Source organism: Manacus vitellinus, unplaced genomic scaffold, assembly GCF_001715985.3.
Source record: "Manacus vitellinus isolate BGI_N305 unplaced genomic scaffold, ASM171598v3 scaffold_4_pilon, whole genome shotgun sequence".
NCBI lineage: Eukaryota > Metazoa > Chordata > Aves > Passeriformes > Pipridae > Manacus > Manacus vitellinus.
This window is the reverse complement of record NW_021940604.1, coordinates 23,794,423-23,807,892: the sequence shown is the minus strand read 5'-3', so window position 1 is coordinate 23,807,892 and position 13,470 is coordinate 23,794,423. Positions and strand designations below refer to the sequence as shown.

At 41.4% G+C, this 13,470-nt stretch overlaps 1 protein-coding gene across 5 annotated transcripts in view; it reads right to left on the bottom strand.

Annotated features, from left to right (window-relative positions):
- Positions 1-12,003, bottom strand: part of ATG5 (autophagy related 5) — a 74,670-nt gene extending 62,667 nt beyond the window's left edge. For 4 of the 5 annotated variants that reach the window (XM_029962771.1, XM_029962769.1, XM_029962770.1 and 1 more), the window contains exons 1-3: positions 11,964-12,003; positions 11,106-11,266; positions 6,154-6,281 (exon numbers count right to left, since the gene is read on the bottom strand). In XM_029962771.1, the coding sequence (XP_029818631.1) occupies positions 6,154-6,281; positions 11,106-11,213 (236 nt within the window). In that variant the 5' untranslated portion in view covers positions 11,214-11,266; positions 11,964-12,003. Of the gene's footprint in view, positions 1-6,153; positions 6,282-6,698; positions 6,870-11,105; positions 11,267-11,963 lie in introns of those variants that run through there. The other variant, XM_029962773.1, reaches the window with a different exon arrangement.
- Between the last annotated feature and the right edge of the window lie 1,467 nt (positions 12,004-13,470).

Genomic DNA, 13,470 nt, shown 5'->3' with positions numbered 1-13,470 from the left:
ACCCATGGTCTCCAAGGTGTAGCCACAAAACACTGCTACTTTTCCAACAGCATTACGTGGCCTACAGCTGCTCTGTGGAACCCTTCAAAACAGAACTTCTAGTTAAAAAGTGTAACAGTGGCAGGAATAGTTGGTCTGACAGAAAAGCCTACATGCTTTCAGATATTTCAATGCCCTGGGTTTACACCACACAGTCCCTTAACATCCTCTCCCCCTCTCACATGCCTGATGTCATTGTAGAGAATAAACAGCAAAGTGAAAAAATTACATATCTGGAAAGGGCTGAAAGAGGATAGATCAATATGAACTCTATATCTTTACTATCAAATTAAAAAGAATGAAAGGGGAAGAAAAAAAATAAATTGGAATTTTGTATTTCAGTGGTATTCTAAATTAAAGGAGCTACATAAAGAAGCTTGCTTCCTCCAAGTATTCACTTCTGGTTTATAGCTTTCTCTCCTTTAAATTCATTGGAAGATGCAGCCCCCAGAGGTATAAGGAATAAATCTCACACACACAAAACTTCTACAGGCACTGGTTAAAAAGCTCTTCCTTCAGTTTTCTCACATGCAGACAAGGGCAAGATTTTTGATAATTTTTTTTTTCTTTTAGCACATCAAGTTCCATTCTGTTATCTTTCAAAAATCATAACTAAAAGAGCCTTACTAGCTTTTCATCCCACAAAGAGATAAACACACGCTTAAGTGTAAACTCAGTAGCTTCACTGAATTGCATGGGACTGAGCACAGGGCGCAGAACCAAGCACATACATAAGTTTTAAACTCTGGAGAGTAATAACCGAGAGCGTTCCTCTAAAAGCACCTGTGCCAAGCCAGTTTCCTGACCTGTTAAATTCTTACACAGCAGTGCTTTAGCACCCTCTGCAGGTGAGCTACCCCAAAGCTAAGACAAATTCACCACAACAGCAAAATAAAACCCGAAAAACTACTACAGTTCCTGAACTTACACGAGAACAAACAATAGAGCACATATCCAGATTTATCCTGATTCACTGCTAACGTTCAAGTTCTTACCACAAGACTTTTTACTACTAACTGCTAATCATGTCCCTTAATAGGGATTCAGCAAGAGTTCTATGAAAGAGTGTTTTTCAGACAAGTTAACTAACAAAAGTCAGATTTCTTTTGATAATAAGATGAACACAAACTTTCACAAACATGAACAATTACTTCCAGTTACTTTCCGTCTATACAATAGAATAGATAACTACAAAAACAAAACAAAACCCCACGCCCACAGAAAAATGCCTGCATCAGGTCTTGGTCTACCTCTGTATCTTCTACCCAGTATAGATTACATAATGAAGTTCATGTAATCAAGATGTTTTCAGTAAAATCCCTGTGCTTTACACAGCTGATAGATGCCTGATCAAATGGTGCTTTGACCTTCTGTCTTCCACTGATTCAAGAATAGGAAGGGTCAGTCATCCACCCAGGTGGTACAAGAGAGACACCTATGCATCCAGGGCTAGAATACGATCCACAGAAAGGGGACAAAAACTCCACTGAAGGTCATGTCCAAGTGCTCAAATAGGATGGAAACAAGCTGTAGGGTGTCAACCTCTAGCATCTGCTGAAGAAACCACTCCAGCACATCAGAATGGCATGTGGTTCAGGCACAGCTCCTGAGAAAGGATGCAGCTCTCCAGGTCTCAAGCTGCCTGAGAAAGGATGAAGCTCTCCAGGTCTCAAGCTGCCACAAGAGTTTGGGACCTTTCCTGAGGGCTGAGGCAAGCAGAGGAAATGTCCTTGCCTAGAGGAGGTGCTCGTTAGTGAAGGAGCTATGTCACCAAATTACAGAGCTGCAGGAGGTCAGTGGGCTGCACACCATCAGGAAAAATAAAGAGATGGATGGCATCTTCACTGAGACCTTGCAGAGATGAGAACTTGGTGAGGAGGAGAGTTGGCAGTCATTGGAGTGGTCAACGGAGACTCAAAAGATGGGGAAGACCAGAGACTTGTGACCTCTAGTATTGAGGAATACATTCAGTGCAGGTAGCTTGGTGCACAGCTGCAGTGCCAGCTGCAGGTTGAGCTCTGGGTGAAGGGAGACCAAAGCAAAAGGCTGTGAACTGGCACCAAGGCCTTGCATGACAAAGGGCATGGGGATCTGTGGCTGTGGCCAGGGGACCAGACACTTGGAGATGCAGCGGGAGTCAACGACCCAGCAGGAAAACCCCAGACTATCACACACATACACCAAGAGGGTATAAAAGCCCAGGGTTTCCTTTGTTTGGGGTACCTCTTCAGAGGCACCCAGCTCAAACCGTTATTCTGTTGTTGGCACCACGATGAAACTATTTTCAGGATCCAGACGTCTAGAACTGCTTTGGGAAGCCAAGGGTCAAGCCAGTAAGGAAACCTCATCTGACTGTGCGCACGTGGGGTGTATCACACAGGACACCCATCAGGTCCCTGGAGACGCCAGCTGCAAAGGGACCTCGGTCCCAGCTCAGGTGGTGCGAGTATGTGACTGCCACACCATCCTGGATGGTCAGACAGAAAAGTTTCCTTAACCTCTGGCAAGAGGGCAAGCTCCTTCTCTACCTGCTATCAGTGCCTCAATGGCAGACAAGCAGCTGAAGTTCTGAGGAAGCTGTCTGAACAGCACATCCACAGCAAGAGGAAGCAGTGATAGTACTAGAAGACTATCCTACACAGGAGGGAGCTCTCCCCCATCTGCCAACCTCACTTGTTAACCTGCAGAGGTCTGTCGCTTGTTAAGAAGTTGCAAAGTTTGTCCTGTGTTTGGATTATTAGTCCTTGCTGTTCACCCACATGGGCACAAATCTTAAGTGCTGTAAGGGAACTCCTGAGTATATCAAAAGTGACTATACAGCTCTAGAGGCTGGGTGGCATCTCCACAATTCTGCCATAAAAGGACACTGGCTCAGAGGTGTGAGTTACTGGACTTGGCTTTTACATACACAGGACATTCTTTGGGGATAAAGGAACGCTGGGGAGAGATGGAATCCACCTAAGTGGGACACGAGTATCTTTGCCTTCAGGTTGGGCAGCCTGGTAAGGAGAGTTTTAGATCATAAAATACAGGAATGTGAATAAAAACCCACAGATAAACAGAAATTAATGGACATGTGTTGAAAGTAAGTGACGAAAAGTGACAGCTACAAGGGAGATGTCAAAGCGATAAAAGCAGGTAGAAGAGAGCCTACCAAAATTGTGTCTACATAAGTGCACACAGCTTGGGAAACAAGCAGGAGAAACTAGAGTTCCACATGCAGCAACATAACTGTGCTGGTCTGCCTGAGATGGAGTGAGACAGCTTGCACAACTGGAATACTGTTGTGAAAGGACTGACGTAAACTGCTCAGTAAAGACATGCAGGGCAGATGAGGACAGAGGGCTGTCATCCATGTGAGGGAGCAGCTTAGATGGATGAAACTTAATGGGACAGACAACAGGTTGGTTGAGTTCTTGTGGTTCAGGATCAGAGGAAGTACTAGTCAGGGCAACAGATCATGCAATCCAGGTAAGGAAAGAGATAGAAGTCTTCTTTAAAAAACTCAAGGAGTTCTGCATCACAGACACTGTTTTCATGTTAATCTCTGACATCTAGACAGTGAGACACAAGTAGTCAAGATGGATGGACCAGACAAGACCCACAGCTGAATCTGTTACTTATTAACAAGACAAAAGAGTTTTGGATATGATAATCAGTGGCAGCTTTAGCTGTAGTGACCGTGAAATGGCAGAGTTAAAAATCCTAGAGAAATGACAATAAGCAGAATACAGGCTTTGGACTTATTTTTGTCATTTCCTCCTGGTGCCCTTGCACAGTTCAGGCTCAGCAACATCAGATGCATCACTGGACAAAGCTTTCAGTCCTTCACCTGCAGTCAGAACTGAATCTACGCTGGAACCTTCCTCCTGTTGCCAGAACTCATAAGCTTCCTGCTCTTCCATGTCTTCGGAGACTGCTTTTAATCCAATAACCACAGATTTTGCCTGTATTTCTTTCAGTGTAATTGTAGGTTTAGGCTCCTGTAGCTGCAGGGTCTCCGAGATTTGATCTATTTCCTTTTGCAGTCACTAATGCTGCACAGTCTGGTAACCTCTCCCTGCAGCCCTTTACCCTGGTGACACAGAGCCTCCCCCCCAGTACACACACCTTCTGCAGGCAAAGAGACCATCTTCCCTGTCCCAACAATCTCAGTGGGAAGCCCCAGGCCCCTGTAACTCCAGACCTGGAGAGCTTCCTCCTCCTTCAGGAACTTGGCCCATGTGCTGCAGCCCATGAAGTTGAAACTATGTTTCAGACTTCCACCAAAAATCTCACTGGAAAAGAGAAGAGCTGCAGCTGAACAGAGATACACTTCATCCCAACCAGGTATGAAACTGCACTGACTGTAAGCAGCATGACCTCACAATAAAAAGCAAATAATTAAAATAAGCAAGATTATTAACAAGTTCTATTTGATTCTGAATGCAGAAGTCATAGCTAAAAATATTAAACATTAATGCTCACTATTCCTTCTCTACAAACTACTAGCTCAGTCTAATTCTCAGTTCTGGTATTTGGGTCTTCCCTGGAAGAAGCTTCGGTTATATATGGAATTACCATTCTCCCAAAATAATGGTTTACAGATAGCATTTTCCTTAGAAATGCAATTTCACTGAAATCAACGCTGTTCCTGGCAGAATACACTGAGTTTTTCTCAAAGATCAGAGCCTTAATTAGCAGATCATCATTACACCATTCGTTTCCATCTCAATGTTCAATGAGTTTACTAACTCATCACTTAGTTTTAGAATTATAATTTATATTTTACTCTTTATTCTACAATTATTTTTTTTAATTCTAGTTTAATCATCATGGTATTTTAAAACTTATAGAAAATACAGTTGTATTTTTGATTGATATAAAAAGCCTCTTTCATTTCTTTTTACAATTTCAGTGAAAGCTTACAGTTTCCTCCCATTTTCTATCTGAGATTATGAACAAACCAGGAAAAACTTGGTACCTTGCTGTTTATTTAGACAGTATCCACAACTCAAAGTCACTGTGGCACACAAGAAATTCTTGTTAAATCCCAGATAATTTAAATAGATGTCTAAAACTGGTTTTGCCAGACAGTTATGAAAAAGGTAAAAAAGGTAGGTTTTATACTTTTTTCTATTTACATATTTTCAAGGCACTAAGGTTGGTCTCAAAGAAAAAAAAGACTAGAAGAGATCTACTATATCACCAAGTCTACAGGGACTCCACGATGTAATGCTTGTCATAAGACACTCTAGGTTCAAGAAGATAAAAAACATCACTGGTAGTTTTCTTTCCTGTTATGATACAGGAAATAAAAAGAGATAAAAATCTCTTCAGCATTCAAAATACTAAATACTTTCTGGAAAGCTGATGTTATCTATATAGAGATAGCAAATACTGCAACTCTTAAAGTATTTTCTTTAAAACTCTTTCCCAGCAGAAGAAGAAACAATATCTGATGAACAGTGTTTACCAAATTAATTAAATGAAACAATGTCAGTCTGATTCCCTAACCTCTCACAAAAAAAAAACAACAACATAACCCCAAAACCCCAAAAGAAGACAGTTTGCATAGACTATATGACAGAACAAAAATACAGTTGAACTAATTGAATTCAACAAAAGCTTGCAGATCAGTATTAGGCTGTTTTACAGTGCAAACACACATATCACACCAGTGAAAACTGTTACATGTTTTATTATCTTTAAGCATGTAACCTATTTGCACTCAGATTCCAGAAATAAACTACTTCCTATCTGTGTCATTAGGCATATTTTAAGAAGGTGGAACAAGTTAAAGCAAGACTTATTTGGTGATTCTCCTGCAAGAAACGGCAAAGCCAAAACCACAGGCATTTCATGTTACACTAACAACTAGAACAAAAATGGTAAGCACAGAACAACCTCTGCCTTGAACATACTGGTTTTTATTCTGCCCGTATTTTACTATATGTATAAAATTAAATCTTCTTTTGTTTTTCCCAAACAACATGCTTTTCTTACCCTCCTCCTCTTTTGCCATCTTTGAAACCCAAGGGAGTGATTAGTTCAGGAGAAGTACTGATACTGTGCTGAACCTGGGAACTCATGACATGACAAACTGCATAAAGGTACAAAGTTAAATAAACTCACCATTTCAGTGGTGTACCTTCATATTCAAACCATATTTCACTAACTTCCTCTTGTCTCATAACTTTCTGAAAGTGTTTCTTCACTTTGTCTGTTACCAATGTCAAGTAGCTTATCCTTGGCAAAAGCAACTGAAAAAAAATTATAGAAGCTTTGAGTATATATGAAATATACTAAATTAATAAAAATCTGTAACAAGTAGGCATTTTCATAACAAAAATTCAGTCAGCATTCTCTTTTTCCCTTTTTCAAGGCAGAATGTCTTTTAGACATTTAAACATCTTTAGTTTACTTATTAATGGTAATGAAAGGCTATAAAATCATGTACTCAGAAGATGAAGAATATCAGTATCCAACACACTAACACAAAAAATTGTAAAAAAATTAATAGCAAAAAATAGTATAAAATTAGGTTCTTGATTCTTTCAATGGGGTGGGAGGGAGAACAGTGGAATTCAATTTCCACTTTTCTGTATTTAAACAGGCTAAATAATGAAGTCTTAAACCTTTTTCATATGAACACATAAGAAGAGATTCTAACTTCTTACTGTATAGAATGAGCAACTGTGTATCTGCTATTACTTCAAAATGGAAATTCAAATACAAGGAAGAAAAAAAAGATTGAAAACTAGTTGCTTAAGGGTTTGATTTTCAAGTGTTTTATACTTCCAGTAGCTGGCAATTTCCATTTTCTTTGCACTGGGTTTGCCAATTTGACATATTAGTCAAGGCTACTATGATTCTTCCACTATTTAACCTTCGCCCTGCAACTAAAATCAGAAAGAAAACTGTAAATATTTTATCAGTTGAAACAAGATACCTTCTTACAGCATTCTCATATACTATCTTTTTTCTCAAGTGTACCATTATACAGTATTCAAATCCGAATGCTGTGCTATTTTATTTGCAACCTCCTCCCCTCTCTGTTTTTTAAAAATTTCGTGCCTAATAAGAGTAGTTAAGCAGACTGCATCAATCAGTGCTCTAACTGACAACTGTGTGGCACATTTACTTCAGATAAATCAGTCTGTAAGCATTAACAAACAATGCATTTCAGTGTCCCAATGAGAAAAGATTAACCTCCCTGTAAAATCACCATTAGCTGTAGAACAGACATTTTAAATTAACAGTATTCATCCTGTAAAGTTTTGCTTCATAATTATTAATACAAATAGATAGACCTAAGGAACACGTAAATTATATCTTGCATATTTAGAGAAACATTTGTTTTCCAGTGTTCCTCATAACCAGTGTTGCTTCCTAAAGTATTTTCTTTATAGTATATGAATAATGCTAGACCTAAGAGAACGTCTGTGGTACACACACCCCAAACCATATAAGGATATATTTGCCTGATGGAAAATTTGATCTCTGCTGCAACATTCTTCCAGAATTTCTCCAAGTTAGACCACACTTTAATATATAAATTAGATAATATTTTGGCCATGATATTATAATTTATAAATATCAGATTCATAAAGAAGTATGGAGAGTAAATCAAGTTCTTATAAGAAGAGAACTGATTGGTTTTTTTACATAATGTTACATTAGGTTACATCTGTGATACACCTAAATTTTACGATTATATAAAACTACATAAGATCAAGGCTCACCACCCTCACAGTCATCATGTCAGTTAACACTCAATCTACGTAGTAGGTTTTCTTTATCCAGCTTTGCTTTTATTACCATCGTTGTATTGTTTCTCCCTTGTTTCATAGGAGTCTAATTCAGCAAGGTAATCAAAACACAGACTTCATTTTTAAAAGGTAAATAAACTCAATAAATTCAACGGAGTCATGTACACACTCAAGAGAGAATTGTTTGGTACTTCAATGACTTGAACAACAATACGATCTTATCCTTTATTAACCTATTCCACATATCCACTGATTGTTCCTGAGAGAATAAAGTCCAGGCTATCCCAATCATATTTTTGGTAACAATTTTGTATTATTTTGGTGTGATATTTACAATTAAATCAATGCTGGTGTATTCTGATGAGACTTATTTGGACTGTTACAAAAGCCAATTTTCAGCACGCTGCATGTGGCACAGCCATGCTGGAATAGATAAATATATTAAAGCATTATTTATTGCAACAGTGTTTGACATAACCATTTAAACTGTGTAACTTCCTCTGTAAAATATTTTACTTCAGTTTGTAGTGTGAAAGAACAATGCAGTTTTGATTTCAACACAATTAGAGATCACAGACAATAACCATTCAGCATTTAGCTGAACTTAACAGAATGTGGCCAGCACTCCTTAAAGGCCTCTCTGAAGTACAAAACCCAACAGTTGATCAGGGACTGAGCATTTGTAGAACCCACTGAACTCTTTTTTTGGTCTTCCCACCTCTTTTACCTTCTTACAGTCTTCCCTTTCCAAGGGAAAAATGGAAGGATCCAATTCTATCACTTTTCTAGCTTTAATTATCTTAGATATTTACAAGTATACTAAATCTGTTGAGATCTTTAAAAGCATAGTTTAAAAACATGTTCATTTTGTTACCTTTTAATATCCCTTCTCCACCAGCAGAAAGATAACAAATAAGATTAGAAGTTCTCCTTATTAAATTAAAAAACCAAAAGTAAATCTCCAAATACATTAGCAGGCAGAATAAATCCTAGTAGGCTAGAACATGCCATCCCTAAAATTCCACAAACGGCAACAACACCTTCCTTTTGCATATTGTATATTGCTACAGTATTTAGTCACAATAACCAGAAATGTTTTCTTATGAACTGGGAGGATAAATGAAATACAAAGAACTCCTAATGCCTAAGTAAATGTTTGCAATATATCATGGTGTAAAAAGAGCACCTCTCCAGATATCTCCACAGGTTTTATTGTAAAGCAAAACAGTATTTTATGTGCAAAACCCTGTAAAACAGAAAAATCACAGACTTAACAGGAACTGGACTGGTCTGATCAGCAAAGTGTCCAAGAAGATGAAACAAAGCATTCTAACATGGAATGGCTTCACGTTGCTCACTCTTACAGACACCTTAACAAAACAACACTTTTGACATCGAGGAAGCTAAAAGAAAGGCCCTGTTAAAGATTAGACCCTTCAGCAGAACATCATTTTAAGACTGTCTTCTGCTGTAGTTTTGTTCCTTATACACTGGACAATTCTCAGCCAATAAGTGCTATGCTTCCTGTATACATTTTCTTTCTTCTTGTTGTTTGCACAAAGAGGCAAACAGTATATAATTTTAAAATAAAATTCATAACAACTTTAGGACAAGGGAAAAATCAGATAGATCAGCAGTAAAAAGTAGTTCAACCTAACTATTCCTAAATACGCTTCCACTCAAAACAAGCATCTGTGGGAAACACTCCAAAGAAAATCAAAATATCCATTTCCAGTGTAACTCTGCAGAAACCTACCTGATTTGACTATAGCAACAGGACAGTGTTTTACCAGAGCTGCCTAATCTTTATGTGATTACTCTTTCCAAAAGATAGACAAGTTAATTTTAAATTACTTCTCCAACCCTCATGTAGTGTCATAAGGTGATGCATATATGCATCACTCCTTGGTCCTTTCAAGAAGCAAAGCTATACTATTAGCTCCAACATGACCTGGAAAATGAAGAAACTAAAATTCTAGAATTGTTATGCGTGAATAATCATATTTTGCAGAAATAAAGAATTAATAATTGAGAATTTTTGTGCACAGTTTAAGCGGAGTAAATAAAAGAAACCCTACCAGCTTAAAACTATCTCCTTGGCCTATCTTCATGGCCACACCATGAAGATAACATGGTTTCAGAGTTTCCGTGCTGATGGTAAACAGATTGAGATTGCGCATCTCTATATTTAAACTCATACCTTTCAAGTAACTCCTACACAATGCAGGCACATATATTTTAACTCACATATATAATTTAAAGTGTGAGACTTCGAGGTAGCTCAGAAGTAAAGTAGCTAGTTATGATGTAAAAGTGTTTATCTTTTACCAGTGGTAAAACTAAAATATAGAAAGATGAGCACTATTATCACGGAACAAAAAGCAATTATGGTTTATTACATTTCAAAACCCCAATAAATACACATTTCTGACTCAGTAAATCAGAAACTGATGACACAAAGATGCTATTGAACACAGAAAAAAAGTTCTACTCAGTGTATAATGGGATATTACAAGACTTAAGAAATTCAGAATCACATAAAAACTAGTAATTCAGGATATTCCTTCCATGCACTTGTTACATTTCAAATTTAAGTTTCACTGAATCAGCTAACATTCTCTATGAATCAAATGTCTATTAGGTGCTGAAAGAATGAAAACTGATGAGTACAGTATAAATAAATACCACGTGACTACAGAAGGCACTTCCAGCTTACAACTCAAATATATCCATCATCCTCATTTTTATCATCAGCTAGCAATCCAGTTCAGGCACTGTTCTGTTAAATCATTCTACTTGCTTTTCTTACTGTTGAGGTAGATCTCTCATGGCTGCTGGCATTTTAATAAAAGAAAATAAGCAGAAGTCATGTATGAGCAGAAATACTGGAGCCAGTGGTCATTTTGAGTTTGTTTTACACAGGTGACCAATCTTAGTGTTTAGGATTTCATAAAGCTCTGACTGAGTATTTTCATATTAAGATAACATAAAAGTTCTCTCCCTTCTGGTCACTATCCAAGAACACACGAACTCATGTAGAGCCTCCTTCTTTTACCTTAATATTTGACTTTTACATAATTTTTTTAAAAGATCTTAATGACCTGTGTTAAGTTTCCCTCATTAGTGAAACAAGATTGAAGTTTTCAATCTGCTGTGAAGAGAAACAAATCACACAGTATGCTTATATGTTTACTTTCAGAAGGTACCAGGAATAGGAAAAAAAACATTGTGTTTTTTCATAACACACAATGAGAATGAAGGAAACAAACATAACCATGGCATTGGACTATTTGTGACTACCTTTGTCATACTCACATAGTAAGGTTCAGCTTCCCTTTCAGTTATCTCATCCTGATACAAAGTGAAACAGGTCGGTATTCGCCCAAACCACACATCTCTAAGTACATCTTTGTCATCTGTCATTCTTCCAATGGACAGTGAAGCACATGTAGACCAGTTTGTTTCTTCAGCTAAAACTGTAACCCATTTCCCCCCCCCAAAAAAAAAAAGTCAGCACGACTGTGAATAAAAAGCAATCTTATTTAAGGCTCCTCCATAACTACGCTCCTGCAGATGTGATCAACGCTGTCACCGGGGCATTAAAGGCATCACTTGGTACAAAGAACGGGATGAATTAAGTTCCCAACTACAAACACATGGTGGATAAGGAGTAAATTAGCATTTCCTAAGGCTGCATCACACCCCAGCCGCAGAGCCAAAGGGACCTTTCCCGTCACCGCCCCGTAGTGACCCCGCAGCCCCCGCACCCGCCGAGGCCCCGGTGCCCCGGGCAGCCGGCAGAGCCCGTGTCCGCAGACAGGGCGGGAACACCGACACGAGCCCGGCCTCCCGCCGACGGGGCCGGGACCGGGACCGGCCGGGGTCACCGAGGCCGCAAGACGGGCCCAGCATCGCCCAGCGCCGCCCGAGCCCGGGGCCGCCCCGACAGCAACTCTGGGGACGGTCCGGCCGGGCCCCGCAGGGTCTGTCGGTCTGTCTGTCCGTCTGCCTCCCTCCCTCCCTGCCGGCGGCCGCCCGAGCGTGAATCAGCGGTGCTCCGCCGTGCGGGAGCGCCGCGGCGACAAGCGCCGGGCGTTGTGTCCGGGCAGCGGCGGACCCAGGGGCGGTGGCGGGCGAGGCCGGGGGTCGCCGCGCGCCGGGCGCGGCCGTTACCTCTGTCGCGACGGCGACACCGCTCGCCCGCGCGCGGGGCAGAAACGATCCGCGCTGCCACGCCCGCGCACGCACCCCCGCGCGCCGCGCGAAGCCGCGCGACCCCGCCGGCTCGGCCCCCCCCCGCCAGGCCAGAAGCCGAAAGCGGCGGGTGGGGAGGGAGGGGCGGCGGGGAGGTAGTAGTCCTGGAGTCGGTCTTGGAGTCGTCTTGGAGTCGGTCTTGGAGTCGGTCTTGGAGTCGGTCTTGGAGTCGGTCTCCGCCGCCCCCAGTGTGCTGGTGATGCTGCAGCGGCAGCGCCGAAGACGGGAGGTCTCCGGGGTGCAGCTGCGCCGGTCCCGCTCCTGAGGCGGCGGCGACGGGGTCGCTCAGTCGATAAGCCGCGCGCCTGAGGATTTTGAGCACTTGATCTCTCTGCTCTCTCTTACCCAATTGTTATCTTCTCCTGTTTCTCCAGGGAAGTGGTCACAGCACCAAGCCTGACAGAGTTTATGAAGCGTTTGGACAAGGCCCTCAGGCGCAGGTTGTGATCCTTGAAGCTGTGCTGTGCAGGGCCAGGAGCTGGACTCCACGATCCTTGTGGGTCCCTTCCAACTCGGGATATTGTGTTATTCTTTGTGTAGTAGATCTTATCCACCCTGATAGATGGAGCAAGTCCAGAGGAGAGCCACGAAGTTGAGAGGACTGGAGCACCTACCCTATGAAGACAGGCTGAGAAAGTTGGGGCTGTTCAGCCTGGAGAAGAGAAGGTTGTGTGGAGACCCCATAGCAACCTTCCAGTATCTGAAGGGGGCCTGCAGGGAAGCCGGAGAGGGACTCTTCAGCAGCAACTTTAGTGATAGGACAAGGAGTAATGGGTACAAACTGGAAGAGGGGAAATTTAGGTTAGATATTAGAAAGAAATGCTTTACTGCAAGGATGGTGAGACATTGGAACAGGTTGCCCAGGGAGCTTGTGGATGCCCTAACCCTGGAGGTGTTCAAGGCCTGGTTGGATAAGGCCTTGAGCAACCTGGTCCAATGGGAGGTGTCCCTGCCTGTGGCAGGGAGGTTGGGACTAGGTGATCTTTAAGGTCCTTTCCAACCCTTAATGTTCTGTGATTCTGTGATTTTATAGCACAGTCACGGGAGGATGAGGAGTACCTGCTGCCACCAGTGACATCTGTTACATACCAAAGCATCATTCTGGAATGGTTTTTATAGCCACAGTAGGGCCAAGTTCACAGTGAATTCCACCTCTGCATTTTAAAGGATATCTCCCACAATTCTGTCACTCAGCAAATCCCTATCTCCATGTCCTACAGTTGTAGGAGTGCACAGGAAGGACAGAACTTTTCAGGTGGGAGGGAACATCGTAAATCCAAGGAAGATATGGATCCTAGTGTGCCACACACTAGCAGTAGTCGAAGCTGGGCTGTTCCGTGGCCAAACGCACAACTGCAGCAATAGTTATTACAGCGGGCGTTTGGCCCGCTTGGAGGAGAGCTGATACGCTGTGGGTTTACCTGGT